The sequence below is a fragment of the Paramisgurnus dabryanus genome, chromosome 4, assembly GCF_030506205.2.
Source record: "Paramisgurnus dabryanus chromosome 4, PD_genome_1.1, whole genome shotgun sequence".
NCBI classification, from domain to species: Eukaryota; Metazoa; Chordata; class Actinopteri; order Cypriniformes; family Cobitidae; genus Paramisgurnus; species Paramisgurnus dabryanus.
In genome coordinates, this window is record NC_133340.1 from 20,898,452 (window position 1) to 20,914,248 (window position 15,797).

General features: G+C 35.4%; 1 protein-coding gene across 2 annotated transcripts; it reads left to right on the forward strand.

The window, feature by feature from the left end:
- Nucleotides 1-91: 91 nt before the first annotated feature.
- Nucleotides 92-13,881, forward strand: LOC135752479 (uncharacterized). 2 transcript variants are annotated; one of them, XM_065270954.2, is made up of 6 exons: nucleotides 92-156; nucleotides 3,769-4,024; nucleotides 5,009-5,254; nucleotides 5,335-5,444; nucleotides 5,529-5,632; nucleotides 13,160-13,881. In XM_065270954.2, exons 2-6 carry the CDS (start codon nucleotides 3,865-3,867, stop codon nucleotides 13,299-13,301), a joined length of 762 nt encoding a protein of 253 aa, XP_065127026.2. In that variant the 5' UTR covers nucleotides 92-156; nucleotides 3,769-3,864; the 3' UTR covers nucleotides 13,302-13,881. The 2 variants fall into 2 exon arrangements, with proteins under 2 accessions (XP_065127026.2, XP_065127027.2); XM_065270955.2 differs by having other exon boundaries at nucleotides 5,009-5,239.
- Nucleotides 13,882-15,797: the final 1,916 nt, after the last annotated feature.

Below are 15,797 nucleotides of genomic sequence, written 5' to 3' on the forward strand. Positions count from 1 at the left end.
ATATGCCAATGTGTGTGCATTTGAATTTGAGACAGAATGTGTATGTAAATTTCCTCATTAGGCTGATGAACAGATAACTGTACTATAAACACTACACACACATGTTTACTCAGTTATTGTCTAGTTGATGTTGCGTAAAGACCAAAGGTCTTAAAGGTAAGATTATATTTCTCCTGATAATAAATCTAATGATTATAAGTTAAAAACATGTGTACATCTAATGTTAAATTTGTGACATGTTGTTATTTGTAATAAGATATAAGATAAAATGAGTTGTCTCAAGATAAAATGTTAACTTAAAAACAAACTCAGTAATTAAATGTGTATAAATTTCATAACCCTTAACTATTTAACCATTAACTGAGGTCTTACATCGATAAAATATAAAATTCTTATTAAATTGACTCAACAAATATTTTATAAATGTTTTACAAGTTATGTCAACCTTAAAAATTAACTAAACTGCAACATGTACACAGCAAAATTCCCAGAATAAAATTAACACTTCTCAGTATAGGTCTACTCTACATACAAAAGCAGTGTTACTTGTAGAGTTATTTATTAACATAGGTTTAGTTATTGGCTTTATTTAATTTAAAGTCACCATTATGGCGATCAGTGTTGTTTTTGACTTTAATTGGTTTCGTTTTTTTTTCTGGCTAACATAACTACTGTATACCTTTTTAAAACATGTTTGTTGTGGTCAAAAAAGAGACTGTAATACAATTCTACACTGAAAAAAAAAAACTTGTAAAATTTACTTAAAAAAATCCTCGTAACAATTTGCACAAACTGTAAAATTTACTTGTTTTTTTAAAGTAAAACTTACCAAATAAAATAAAATTTACTTAATAATGCATGATAAAACATATGTTAAATAATTAGGTAAATGTTACTTCATTATTAATTTTTTTGAAGTTAGATTTATTTTAATCGTTTAGGTAAAGTCTGTTAGGTTTTTTTGAAAATTGAAGCATTGCTGTCCTAAAAATAGTAACTAAATCGTATTTACTGTTTGTTATTTTCTTTAACATATTTCTATGGACCTAGTTATTTTTAGTGTTATAAATGGCATTATAACACAAAATTCATGACTGACTACAAGTCAGTCATTGAATAACCTTAATTCAGAACAGAAACGCACACAAACTGCGTTCTTGACATGCATTGTCAGCATTGTGGAGAGAATTACAACATAATGTTCTGAACAGGGTTCATGTAAAGAAACACTGATCACCTGAATGGTGACTTCACAAAATTATAATTTACAACAAAACAACATCAATAATATAAGAGCTTAAACCTTTATGACATTTTACTAACAAATATTTAAGTACACAGCAAAATCCCCAGTGTTAAATTAACACTGCTCGGTGTTTATATAATCCACACCAAGATTGGTGTTAAAAAAACACTAAATCAGTGTTAAAGTTAATAAGATAATGAAGTGATTGAGTCATTAATAGTGAACACCTGCTGGTCATTCCGTGTCAAATCAACTCATTTTTGGAATTGTTCCTGTCTTAAATATTTTATTTTGTTGACTCTTTTTCTGGAGAAAGTAATACTAAAATGAGGAAGAAAGCCAAATTATTAAATGCAATAGATGAAATCACCATAGTTAAATGAACACTAACATCATCTCTGTTTGAAAACTAAAATTACAACTTGCTTGCAGAGTTACATGGATGATAGGTTTAACTTCTAAAGAACTGCTGTAAATCTGGTTAATGAAGCAAGTCACCATTGCTCCGATTAGTGTTTCCTTTAGTTGGGTACTTGGGTCTTGTAATTTAGTGTCAGTTTTCTTCTGCTTATTGTGGCAGTGTGTTTATAAGACACATATGTTAAAGCAGAGGAAGATGAGAGAAATGAAGTCTATAACCAACACTATATTAATTAATATGAAAGTATAAGTCTTGGGATTCAATGACACGTAAAAAAAGTTATCACTGAATCTAAGTGTCTAATTTATGTTCTGCCAACCCTGTGAAGCTCCCATGAAATCCAACAGTGCTGTAAAACTCCACATACCCTTAAGAGTTAAATATTGTTTACCCAAATCTAATCTGTGGTGTAACTCAGACACACTGAGACATCAACAATCAGCCTATAAAACACAATCATGGTGACAATTAACAACAAAGCTTCATGCCGCAATGCATGCTGGGTACCAGGATTGTAGAAAACTCATTCATAAATCCCATCATGCATTGCAACATGACAAAAAATTAGCAACTTTCTTGCCATTAACTGTCACCATTGTTGAGATTTGTATCAGAAATCATGAAGTCTCTCTTAAGCGAAAAACAACAAAAAACACACTAAAGCATTACGGCAGTCTCATTCAATACACTGTCATTTGCATAGAGCTTTTTTATATGCCTGTTTCTTCATAATTAATTTGTGATCAAATGGTTCAATGATTAGTAGAGTAGAAAATAATGAAAATAAACTGAGAAGTTCTGGAAGTTTTGACCTCTACATGAAGCAATGAACAAGTGGTTTTACTAAAACATTGTTGCTATTGCTAAAAGAGGAGAGTTAGATCAGTGAAGGTCAATGGACAAATGCCTAACTAAAGGAAACGTTAATCACAATAATGGTGACTTCAAATGAACCCAAAACAAACACAAACTTAAGATTTAATGTGATACATTCTGTGATTACATCACGTCAGAAAGAAGATTTGTCTACTAAATCATGTGTGTGGATGCTGGAATAGTTGAGCACTTGTATTTTGTTCTGACAGCTGTTTAGAAGTTAAACTTATCCATTTAGAAAATAACTCTGCAAGTTATTATTTTATTTTTCAAACAGAGATGCTGATAGAGAGGCAAATGTGAAAGATTGCAGCTTTTGGAGGCGAGTCATCAAAATAAAAATGTAGAGACAGGAACATTTCCAAAATGGAATTGATTTGACACGGTATGACCAGCAGGTGTTTACCATTAAGTCTTAATCATCACTTCATTATCTCATTAACTTTAACACTGATTCAGAGTTATATTTTTAACACCAGTCTTTTTTAACACCGATCTTGGTGTGGATTATATAAACACCAAATAGTGTTGATTTAACACTGGTAGAGTTAATTTAACACTGGGGATTTTCCTGTGTAGTTAAAGTTCTTATCAGTTCTTATTCTGTGAAAAAGCTAAAAAAATAAAAAAATATTCAGGCGCAAAGGATTGTGGGTATTCCTTACAACATGTGCAAATAAATTACTTGAATCTGCTAAAGTTTTTGATTAAAATTTACTTAATTGTTTTAGGACTATGTGCAGTGACTATAAAACAGTTAAATAATACAAGAAAATATTTAATACAAATTACCATTCCCACACAGTTAATTTTTTACATGAATTAATTGTGTGTTTATCATCATTTTACTTAGGAAAATCTAGTTCTCAATAAATGTTAATATTATTATGTAGAAATTATGAGAGATAATCTAATAAATATTACTACACCAAAAAGTTAGTTTTTTCAGTGTATGGTGGTGGTTAGGATATAATTTCAAACAACACCATCTAAAAAAAAATGATTTTAGTGTTTGTCTACTCACTAAGAGTATTTTTATTTTGTCAATAATGTTATCACATAGATCTGGCTCTCTCATATTAGTTGTCATTCTAAAAAATTTCCATTGTCTAATTTAACCACACAAACATTAATAATCGGAGTATGGGTTAGGTTTAAAAAATTGACAAAAATGTCCCCAAAAACACATAAGGGTTAATCAAACATTTAATCTTTTAATTTGCAGGGCAGCGGTACTGTAAATAAATTGTTGTAGAAGTTGTCTCTCTCAGTCTCGAAGATCTCGAAGATCAAAGCTGAACTGTGAAGACACACATAAATTATGGAGCCAGAGAACATCTATTGCAACAGTGACTGCGAGAATGACATCAACTCCATTGACCTAAAAGATCTGAGCAAAGAAGATATTTCCACCAATACGAACACAGATGACACCCAGAAACTCTGGATGAATTTCATCCAGAATGAAGCAGTTCGTTACAGTAAGATGAGAATTTGAGTAATATTTAAGAATCTGTTGTTTCAGTTTTATCTGGTGTCATGCAATGATTTATTTATAGGAAATACACCGATCAGCCATAACATTATGACCACTGACAGGTGATTTTTGTGTGAGCATATCAGTGAACACCCCTGACCACTCGGTGAATTTCACGTCTTTGTAAACGAAAGTTTAATGCATTTTAGGAAGGATTGTTCCAGTGAAGACTTCTTTCCCTGCCATCTTAAAGGAGTCATAGTGTGGAAATCAGACTTTTTCATGTTTAAGTGCTATAATTGGGTCCCCAGTGCTTCTATCAACCTAGAAAATGTTTAGTTTTTCTCTGCAAGCATGTCGTTCAGATTTTCCCTGTTTTGTGAGGTAGGTAGCAAAGCCAATTACAATAATACCGCCCCTTAATCTGGACTATCAAATATGACATTTAGTGCAGAGAGAAAGATGGAGAAAAAATAATTTATCAGCACAATTGAGTTGCAAAAAAACACCATCATTGTGATCATTGTTTACATTTCATCAGCTCATTTGCATTTTAAAGACACACCCAAAAATGGCACAATTTTGCTGGGACTTACAAAGTGGGAATTTTAAAACGCTATAATAAATTATCTGTGGGGTGTTTTAAGCTAAAACTTCACATAAGTATTCTAGGGACACCAAAAGATTTATTTTACATCTTACATTTTTTTGCGTAATATGACCTCTACTGCTAACGTCTTGGTGCCAGATACCACATCACACCTGCTGAGGTCTAGTGGAGTCCATGTCTTGACAGGTCAGCGCTGTTTTTGTGGCAAAAGAGGGACCTACACAATGGGTGGTCATAATGTTATGACTGTTCAGTGTTTATGCATATGGTTTTTGCTTAAAATATTTTTTTAAAGGTATTGCACTCTTCATTTTGTTTGTGTCCATTTTTATGATGGTATTATGTGGATTTAAATGTTATCATGTTATTTTTTAACAGAAAGAAGCAGATGGTTTGCGATGGTTGCTGCGCTTATTGGTCTCATCTGTGTTTTACTGGTGGCTACCATCATACTGGTGCTGTATTTCCATTTGACATTAGAGAGAGACGTGACTGTAGAGAGAGAAGAGCAACAGAAATACATTAGCTTTATAAGTCAGAAGGAAGAGGATTTAGAGAACCAGGTCGAAGTTTTGAGTGATGCACTAAGGCAGAGTATTTCTTCATCAGGTTTTGTAGAAACTGGTGTGTTGGTTTGTTTTTTCTATTTCTGTTTTTTAAAAGGCAAGTGTATTTAAGATCCATGTGTTTCTGTGTTTGGTAAGGGTCATGCTGGTACTACATATCCACTGAGAAGAAAAGCTGGTTTGACAGCAGGCAGTTTTGTAGGGATATTTGTGGAGATCTGGTCATTATCAACACTGAAGAAGAACAGGTAGAGTTTGTAAAAATGAGTAATAGTGTGGTAAACAATGAGAATCATATTATCTGTTTTATACACACACACACACACACACAGAGATACATATCTTCAATCGCCATGGACAGAGTGTGGATTGGCTTGTCTGACATAGCAGGGAAAGGAATCATGACATGGGTGGATAATTCAACACTGAATAATAGGTAAGCAAGCAACCCCTGTGTATATGACTTTTCTTTTATGGTTTTCAAATTACAAAATAGGCATGCACCAAGATGTCATTTAGCTGTTGAAATGTGAACAGGACACTTGAGCAAGTATAATAAGAGCCATCCCAGCTAGTTCCAAAGGTTCCTCAAAACATTCTGCCAACGTTAAAGTGTCCAGTTTTCTTTAAGTTCTAAGAACGTTTCTGGGTTGTCTAAACGTTAGAGGGATGTTACATTTAACCATTTTTAAACGTTATGACAATGTCATGTGTTAATGTTCGCACAATGTTTAAAACAACAACTGTTTATTATATTGACTTGTTTAATTGTTATGTAAATGATAGAGAAACATTGCATTGTATTATTCTATAAAACATTATTTCTGAATGTTCAGTAAATATATTGCTGTAGAAAACACAATTCACTTATTAGGTTTAGATGTTGATGTTTTGTTTCATTTTAAGTCACCATTATTGTGATTAGTGTTTGTTTTAGTTGGACTCTTGACACTTAACTTTTTGCTTGGTAATTTTATCCCTGGTTGTGTTAACTTCATGTAAATGCGCCACATTTATTATGAACATGTAAAGTTAATAGTGTCATTCTGTGGTTGTTGGTACATAATGGTAAAGATCATCACCTAATTAATTTACTAATCAAACGTTTATTTTCTGTCAATAATGTATATTACATCCAGCTCTTTCACAGCAGTTTGTCATTAAGGAGTTTTAGAAACTTTGGACAAAAAATATCTGCTGTATAATTGGGACGCACAAACATCAAGATTCAGAGTATGAATCTCAATCATGGTGACAAATAATAAAAAAAAAAAAATCCTTATTTATCCATGCTGCAGTGCATGTTGAGAATCCTGAATGAGATTTGTAATTTGTTAATAACCAGCATGCATTGCAGCATGAAGTTTTTCATTTAATTGTCACCATGGTTGAGATTCGTACTCTGATTCTTGATGTTTGTGCGTCCCAATTATACAGCAGAATTTTTTGTCCAAAGTTTCTTAAACTCCTTAATGTCAAACTGCTGTGAAAGTGATGAATCTCATTTACATTTTTGACAGAAAATAAACTTTTGATTAGTAAATTAATTAGGTGAGCATCTTTACAATTAAACCAACCACCACAAAATTACACCATTAACTTTTCATAACAAATGTGGTGTATGAACAAACACAACCAGAAAAAAAAATAGCAAGCAGAAAGTCAAGGGTCAAGAGTACATTCAACAAACACTAATCACAATAATGGTGGTTATAAATTAAACAAAACATCAAAATCTAAACCTAATAAGTGAATTGGGTTTTCTACAGCAATATATTTACTGAACATTCAGAAATAATGTTTTATTAAATAATAAAATGCAATGTTTCTCTATCATTTACATAACAATTAAACAAGTCAATATAATAAACAGTGACATTGTCACAGCGTTTAAAAATGGTACAATGTAACATTCCTCTAACATTCAGACAACACAGAAACGTTCCTAGAACTTAAAGGGGACATATTATGAAAATCTGACTTTTTCCATGTTTAAGTGCTATAATTGTGTCCCCAGTGCTTCTATCAACCTAGAAAATGTGAAAAAGATCAACCCTGTAACTTAGTTTTGGTAACCCATTCTTTGCAAGCATGTGAAAAAATAGGTCATTGTAATTTGGCCCTTATTGTGATGTCAGAATAAGGTAATACCGCCCCCTTTATCTGCACTATCCAACCACAGCACAGCTATTTAGTACCGAGAGAAAGAGAAAGAGAGAAAATAATTCACAGCACAATTGAGTTTCAATTACAACAAACCACCATCATTGTGATCAGTGTTTGCACTTCATCCGCTGATTTGCATTTTAAATGACACACACAAAACGGCACACTTTTGCTCAGACCTAGATTAAGACTTAGTTTACACCTTTAAAAAAATCTCATAATATGTCCCCTTTAAAGAAAACTGGACACTTTTTACGTCGGCAGAACGTTTTTGGGAACCTTGGGAACTTTCAGGGAACATTCTTTAACACGTTTCATGTGCAAGCTGTAGACATCTTAGACTATGTTTACACGTGGGCGGCTATTTTAATAAACGGACATTTCAATCTCTCCGGTTTCAAAAAATAACTTCATGCACACTTCAGAAAAGTGTTAATTGACACATACCTGTGTATATATGGTGTAACGAGAAGCTCAAGCCCACGTAAGACAATCAGAATCAGTCTCAGTTTTTCAAAATAACCATGTACGTGTAAACAGGGTCTTAGATCGGGTGTAGGCAAGTTCGGTCCTACAGAGCCGCAGTCCTGCAGAGTTTAGTTCCAACCCTAATCAAACACACCTGAACAAGCTTATCAATGTCTTTAGGATTTAGACATCAGGTTAGATTATCAGTGCTTAGGCTAAAACAGGAGTGGGGAACCCTGGGTCCCGGAGGGCCACTGTCCTGTAGAGTTTAGTTCCAACCCTAATCAAACACACCTGCATTTCATTTCCAAGTAACCCTGAAGACTTTAATTAGTTTTTTCAGTTGTGTATAATTAGGGTTGTAACAAAACTCTGCAGGACAGTGGCCCTCCAGGACCAGGGTTCCCCACCCCTGGGCTAAAATATGCAGGACTGCGGCTCTCTAGGACCGAACTTGCCTACACAGCAAAATCCCCGGTGTTAAATTAACACCGGCTCGGTGTTACCATGGGTACCACCAGCAGGGTGTTAAAACTAACACCGAAGCAGTGTTAGAGTTAATAAGATACTTAAGCCAGTGGTTCCCAAATCCAGTCCTCGGGACCCCCCTCCCAGCATGTTTTAGATGTCTCCTTATATGAAACACCTGATTCCACTCATCAGGCTCTCGCCAGCCGCTTGATTTTTTTCCCAAACCAGTTCAGATAGGAGTTTTACTTAAACATGAGCTCAGGGGCAGAAAGAAATTTGATTGGTTCACAAAAATGACCAATGAAAGTCCTCAACCGGAGCCTTCAAGGCAGCTTCTGCAGTGAAGCAGTTCGAGCTCACTGTTGGTCAGGTGAGTAGCGCAGATGGTTAGATAGGAATGTAACTGGATTTGAATTCAGCTTGAAATGTTTTGAGCATTTAAGTTGCGTGTTTCCACGTTTTCACGTGTTCGTGGCATGACTTTCATTTTCGTGCCAGATTCACGTGTTGGTTACTCATTTTTTTCCCTTTTTTCAAACCATTCTTGATTGGGATTGGGGTTAGATTTGTGTTTTTTTATTTTTAAACTGTTTTCGCGTGAGGATGAAGTTGGGTCTGGGTTAGAATGGCAGTGGTTTATACGTTTATTTGTCAGCAATTTAAACTGTTTTCACTTGATGTTGGGGTTAGAGTTAGGTTTGGATTAGGATGTCATTTTATGTAACGGAGAGTTGTTCTAACCTCAATCCAAATCGACAATGGTAAGAAAATAGGAAAAACAATTGAGTAACCAATAGGTGAAACTGGCACGAAAATGAAAGTCGTGCCACGGACACGTAACTTAAACGCTCGAAACATTTCGAGCTGAATTCAAAACCAGTCACATTCCTATCTAACCATCTGCGCTACTCACCTGACCAACGGTGAGCTCGAACTGCTTCACTGCAGAAGCTGCCTTGAAGGCTCCGGTTGAGGACTTTCATTGGTCATTTTTGTGAACCAATCAAATTTCTTTCTGCCCCTGAGCTCATGTTTAAGTAAAACTCCTATCTGAACTGGTTTGGGGGAAAAAATCACGCCTTCCAGCCTAGCCTGATGAGTGGAACAGGTGTTTCATATAAGGAGACATCTAAAACATGCTGGGAGAGGGGTCCCGAGGACTGGATTTGGGAACCAATGACTTAAGCAATCATTTGAGTGATTATTTGATTATTGAAGACACCTGGTGATAATGAGCAGAACTACAACTACAACTTCCAGTCACTGCCTTAGATAAAATCAACTGAAAAGACATCTCTCTTATTACAAAACAGACTTTTGTCTACTTTGAAATTGTTTGGTCACCATTATGGTGATCAGTGGTTCCTTTAGTTGGGTGGGTTGACTCTTGTTTCTGCCTTTGAGGTCTTTGAAACAATGTTTATGAAACACATTATTTGTTTCTAACATTGTTAAAGCAAAGTTTATATAAATTTATAACAGAGATTATGGATTTAAGTAAATTGTTTGCACAGTCAAAAAATTCAGTAGTAGAAAATTAGATGTTGATAGATACATACTATTCTGCCTTGTAATTCAGTGACATAGCTTTCCTCAGATCAAGCTTTTCAATTTTATTGTTAAATACTTGCTGGGAATACTTTTTTGCCTCATGTGCAGATATCAAAAATCACCCCATTAATCGGAATCATGGTGACAAACATAATGTTGCAAAGCATGCTGGGATCCACCATAGTATAAAACTCATAACTCCCATCATGCATTGCAACATAAATTATGTCACCATTGTTGTGATTAACTCTTTCACCGCCAGCATTTTTAAAAGAAGTTGCCAGCCAGCGCCAGCGTTTTTCATGATTTTCACCAAAGTTTAATGCCTTCCAGAAAATGTTCTTCTTTAAATATATAAACATACAATATACCAAATGAAAGAACAGACCATCTGCTTTCAAACAAAAAAACCGTTTCATCCTACCTTTAGTGGTTCTTTTGCAATCAGCTTTTGAAAATATGGGTAGGTTTTTGCAAAAAAACCATATTTTGAGCAAAAAGCAGAGATAATTCCATTTTTATGACGGATTTTTCATAGAGATCCCATTCAGAGCGATCTTTAAAACAGACACGGATATGCAGCAGCTTGCCATAGGGCAATACTTCCGCGGAAGGGCGCCACCTGGTGGATAATAGCGGTATTGCGGAAAGACGGAAAATCTCGTCATTGGCGGGGAAGCGTTTTCTCTTAATTGACGAGATATCTCGTCAATGGCGGGGAAAGAGTTAACGGGGTGATTCATGATATCTGCACGTGAGGCAAAAAAAAAAAAACTTTCCAGCAAGTATTTAACAATAAAATTTGAAAAGTTTGATCTGAGGAAAGCTCTGCTCTGTAAGTTAAAACCAATAGAGAATATATATTTGATCAATTTATTTTCTGTGAATACTTAATTTTTGACTGTGTAATCAATTTACTTAAATCTACAAACACTATTATAAAAACTTTATAAACTATGCTTTAACAACCTTTGCAACAAAAATGAGTCCAATAAACACTGTTGCATAAACCTCAAAACAGAAACAAGAGTCAACCCACCCAACTAAAGGAACCACTGATCACCATAATGGTGACCAAACAATTTCAAAGTAGACAAAAGTCAGTCTGGTTTGTGATAAGAGAGATGTCTTTTCAGTTGATTTTATCTAAGGCAGCGGCTGGAAGTTGTAGTTGTAGTTCTGCTCATTATCACCAGGTGTCTTCAATAATCAAATAATCACTCAAATGATTGCTTAAGTATCTAATTAACTCTAACACTGCTTCGGTGTTACTTTTAACACCCTGCTGGTGGTACCCATATAAACACCGAGCCGGTGTTATTTTGCTGTGTACCCCTGCCTTAGATCAAGGGTTCTCAACTGTGGCTCTCGCGATCCACTTTCCTACAGAGTTTAGTTCCAGCCCCGATCAAGTTCACCTGAGCAAGGTAATCAAGATCTTCAGGAATACCACAAGTTTGATCATGGTTAGAGCTAAACTCTGCAGTGAAATGGATCTCAATGGCAGAGTTGAGAACCTCTGTCTTACCCTGCGTTCCAGTTCGTTTTTTTATGACCTTCCCTCACTAACTTCCCTCAGTCTCGTTCACTCAGATGTACGTCATTGCTTACGTTGTACGAGTGCCCACTACTGTTGGAACACTTGAAATGGGTTCAAATGGATCGCCCTAAGCCAGGGGTAGGCAAGTTCGGTCCTAGAGAGCCGCAGTCCTGCATATTTTAGCCTAAGCACTGATAATCTAACCTGATGTCTAAATCCTAAAGACATTGATAAGCTTGTTCAGGTGTGTTTGATTAGGGTTGGAACTAAACTCTGCAGGACTGCGGCTCTGTAGGACCGAACTTGCCTACACCCGCCCTAAGCCCTTGATCACATGGAAAAGTGGAGACCGCCCCCTCCATCATTTGAACTGTGCAAAGCGCGAGTTGCTGAAGTGACGTCACAATCGTGTTGCATTGTGGGATATGGAGCTGCATGAAGTGTACATATGAAGTAGACTCGCTCCCTCAATCAAAATCGAGGAAGTGAGGGTCTGTCCATACAAACTTCCCTCGTCCACTTGACGAAGTGTAACGCACTTCAAAATGGCGACAGGGCTTCCCCCGAGGGGAAGTGTTTAGGGAAGTTCCCGAGTGCGTGTCTAAAACCGGAGTGGAACGCAACCCAAGATTCTAACAGATTAATAAAGCCTCTTCCTCTTTTTAAAGGTACCACGTCATAAGACTTTTAAGATGAAAAATAAACCTTTGGTGTCCCCAGAATGTGTATGTCACATTTTAGCTCAAAATACCATATAAATAATTTATTATAGCATGTTAAAATTGCCACTTTGTAGATGCAAGCAAAAGTGTGCAGTTTTTGGGTGTGTCCTTTAAAATGCAAACACTGATCACAATGATGGTGGTTTGTTGAAACTGAAACTCAATTTTGCTTTCAATTATTTTCTCTCTCTCTTTCTCATAAAGGGAGCCAAATTTCAATGACCTATTTTTTCACATGCTTGCAGAGAATTGTTTACCAAAACTAAGTTACTAGTTTGATATAAGCACTGGGGACCCAATTATAGCACTTAAACATGGATAAAGTCAGATTTTCATGCTATGGGACCTTTAAACGGTTTGTTCGGACATATCTGCACTATGTATTATACAAGACAGTAGCTGGGTTTCCATCCAAACATGAAACAAATCTTTTCAAAGTTCGTAAAAACAAAACTTAGTAAACCAACAATAAACAAAAAAAGTGGATAACTGTTAAGCCAGAGTCAGTACGATATGTCTGTAGGGATGTGCATTTATGTCCCTTTTTCATTTTGATTAATCCATAGATCTGAAAAACGAGTACTCGATTAACTGGGGGCGGGGCAATCGAAGAGGCGGGCGTATACGTCATGGTAAAAATTATTTTTTAAAATTAAAAACACTCAAATAAAACTTAATTTTGAAGTGACTATGACAGAAAATGAACACATACTAGATTATTGATGAATTAAATGTTTTTAACAGAAACCTTCTAACCGTGGGTTCACACCAGCCACGTTTGAGGCATCAAATTCGCACCAATTGCGTCTAGTTTGCAGCTTGAACATTTTGAGTTTACTCGCTTCATTCGCACGTAAAAGCCGCACATGAAATTCTAGTCATCAAGACAACCGGGAGGAAATTCGCGTCATGCTTCCTGTGATCACGTCACTACTAGGGCAATGCTCAATTCGTGCCATTCTCAATGCTTTGGGACATCTGCTGTTTTATAGTGCATCACTATATAATGTTTAGCATTTGAATAATCTGATTACACACTCTTCAGGTTTTGGGACCAGGATTATCCGAATTACAACCTTAGGAATGAGTCCTGTGTTGAAATGAGGCCTTTAAAACCTATCCTAAACAACTGGAATAATCTTCAGTGCTTGGAGTCAAGAAAATGGATTTGTGAAGTAAAAAAATGATTATACATAAGATCATATATATTGCATTTACACTAGTTTCTGATAGATGCTTTTGTCCTTTAAAACGATGGCAGCTAAAATAGTTTATATATAATCTGTTTTAATGCTATTCATGTTGTATAATGTAATGAAGTAAAAATGCATGTTAAGACAAGATGTGTATAAAGGAAAAGGTAGAGATATTTTCATTTCTGAAGGGGTATGATAGCTGTGCGTGAAGAATAGACTGAAATTGAATACTCTGTTCTAGTTTTAAGTAAAGACACAAAACAACCACAGAGTCGAGCAGCCCTATCTTTCAGACCAGAGAGTTTTAGCTTGCCCCTAGTGGCACAGTGTAACTCTTTCCAACTCTTCTGCTTTGTGTCAGTTTATAACACTTTCATTATACTCTGAAAGTCTGCTTTATATTTGAAAAAAAAAGACAAACTGTAATCACAACTGTTAATCATTGTGTTTCTTGTACTGTAAGAATTAAAACAGCTCTCTGGAGTATTGTGCTGTGATTTGTCAACTGAATCATCAAGAGCTATCGTATTCAGCACATTACATAATTTTATAACATTTCAAAATGTGCGTAATTCTTTGAAAACTTATAGTGACCTGAGACTTAAAGTAAAGAGTTTAAAAACTCATCAAAGTTCACACTGTCAGTCCAAATCTGATATTGGTCTCACTGTCCACATTGTGTATCACAACTGTTCAGATGCGATCTGTGTGTCTCGTAGCATTCTGCCGTGTCATGCTGGCACGACAATAAAAAAACTGAAAATTCTGTAAAATTGTAGAACATTCTCTGTAGCTTTTAGGGACACTTCAATCCATATTAACGTATTGCAGCAATCTTATACAATATGGTGTCATTTGCAGAGGGATTCTCTTTTATATCTGTATTCTTATTTTATCAGTTCTTTTCATTTTGTGGATGCAAAAATATAAATTAAAATGTATGCATAATCTACGCCGTAGGAGCTATGCACAACTATAATGAGCCCTTAAGTAGACATTTAGGGGCAGTTTCCTGTAAAGGGTTAATCCAGGCCTTAGTTATATTAGGACATTTGGATAGCTTGGGACAAAACAATGCCACTGATATATGTAAAGAAATCTCAATGCAAGTTATATTTTAGTCTGGGAGTAGGATAAACCCTGTCCGGAACCACCCCAGCAGAATGGGGCTACATGCAATATCGTCAAAAGATTTGACTGAATAAAATTATTAACACAAAACTTTTGTTTTTGCCCCAATTTTTCATGAGCTGAAGTCAAAGATCTAAGACTTTATCTATGTATACAAAAGTCAAAATATCAGATATTATAAAAAAATCAAATATTGTTCACAAATCTGTTTTATTCTGTGTTAGTGAGCACTTCCTTGCAGAGATAATCCATCCACCTCAAAGGTGTGGCATATCAAGATGCTGACAGCATGATTATTATACAGTAAGTGCAATTAACTTCAAATTATCAGTTCAAAATGCTCTGAGGAATACCCATAAACCATTGATTTTAATTTGGTCATAGAATTACAAGTGATGGGACAAATAAACAATTATTAATAAAATGTTTAAAGGGGTCATGTTGTGAGATTTTTTTAAGATGTAAAATAAATAGTATGTGTCCCCAGAGTGTGTATGTGAAGTTTTAGCTCAAAATACTCTACAGGCCTGAGCAGAAATGTGCCGTTTTGGGGTGTGTCGTTTAAAATGCAAATGAGCAGATGAAATGGAAGCACTGATCACAATGATGGTGGTTTGTTGTAATTGAAACTTAATCGTGCTGTCAATTCCTTAAAGGGGACATATTATGAAAATCTGACTTTTTCCATGTTTAACTGCTATAATTGTGTCCCCAGTGCTTCTATCAACCTAGAAAATGTGAAAAAGATCAACCCAGTAACTTAGTTTTGGTAAACCATTTTCTGCAAACAAGTGAAAAAATAGGTAATTGTAATTTGCCCCTTATTGTGATGTCAGAATAAGGTAATACCGCCCCCTTTATCTGCACTATCCAACCACAGTACAACCATTTAGTTCAGAGAGAAAGAGAGAGAAAAGAAGGACTTGACAGCACAATTGAGTTTCAATTACAACAAACCACCATCATTGTGATCAGTGTTTGCACTTCAGCCGCTCATTTGCATTTTCAAGGACACACCCAAAACGGCACTTCTTTGCTCAGACCTACATTAAGACTTAGTTTACATCTTAAAAAAAATCTCATAATATGTCCCCTTTAATTTTGTACTTTTTTTCTCTGTACTAAATGGCAGTGCCGTGGTTGGATAGTGCGATATTATTAAGGGGGCGGTATTATTATAATTCGTCTTGCTACCTACCTCACAAAACAGGCAAAATCTGAATGACCAAATGTTTCACATGCTTGCATAAAATGGCTTACCCAGACAAAGTTACTGGGTGGATATTTTCACGTTTTAGCTCAAACTTAAATATGGAAAAGTCAGATTTTCACACTATGACCCCTTTAAGAGTTTTA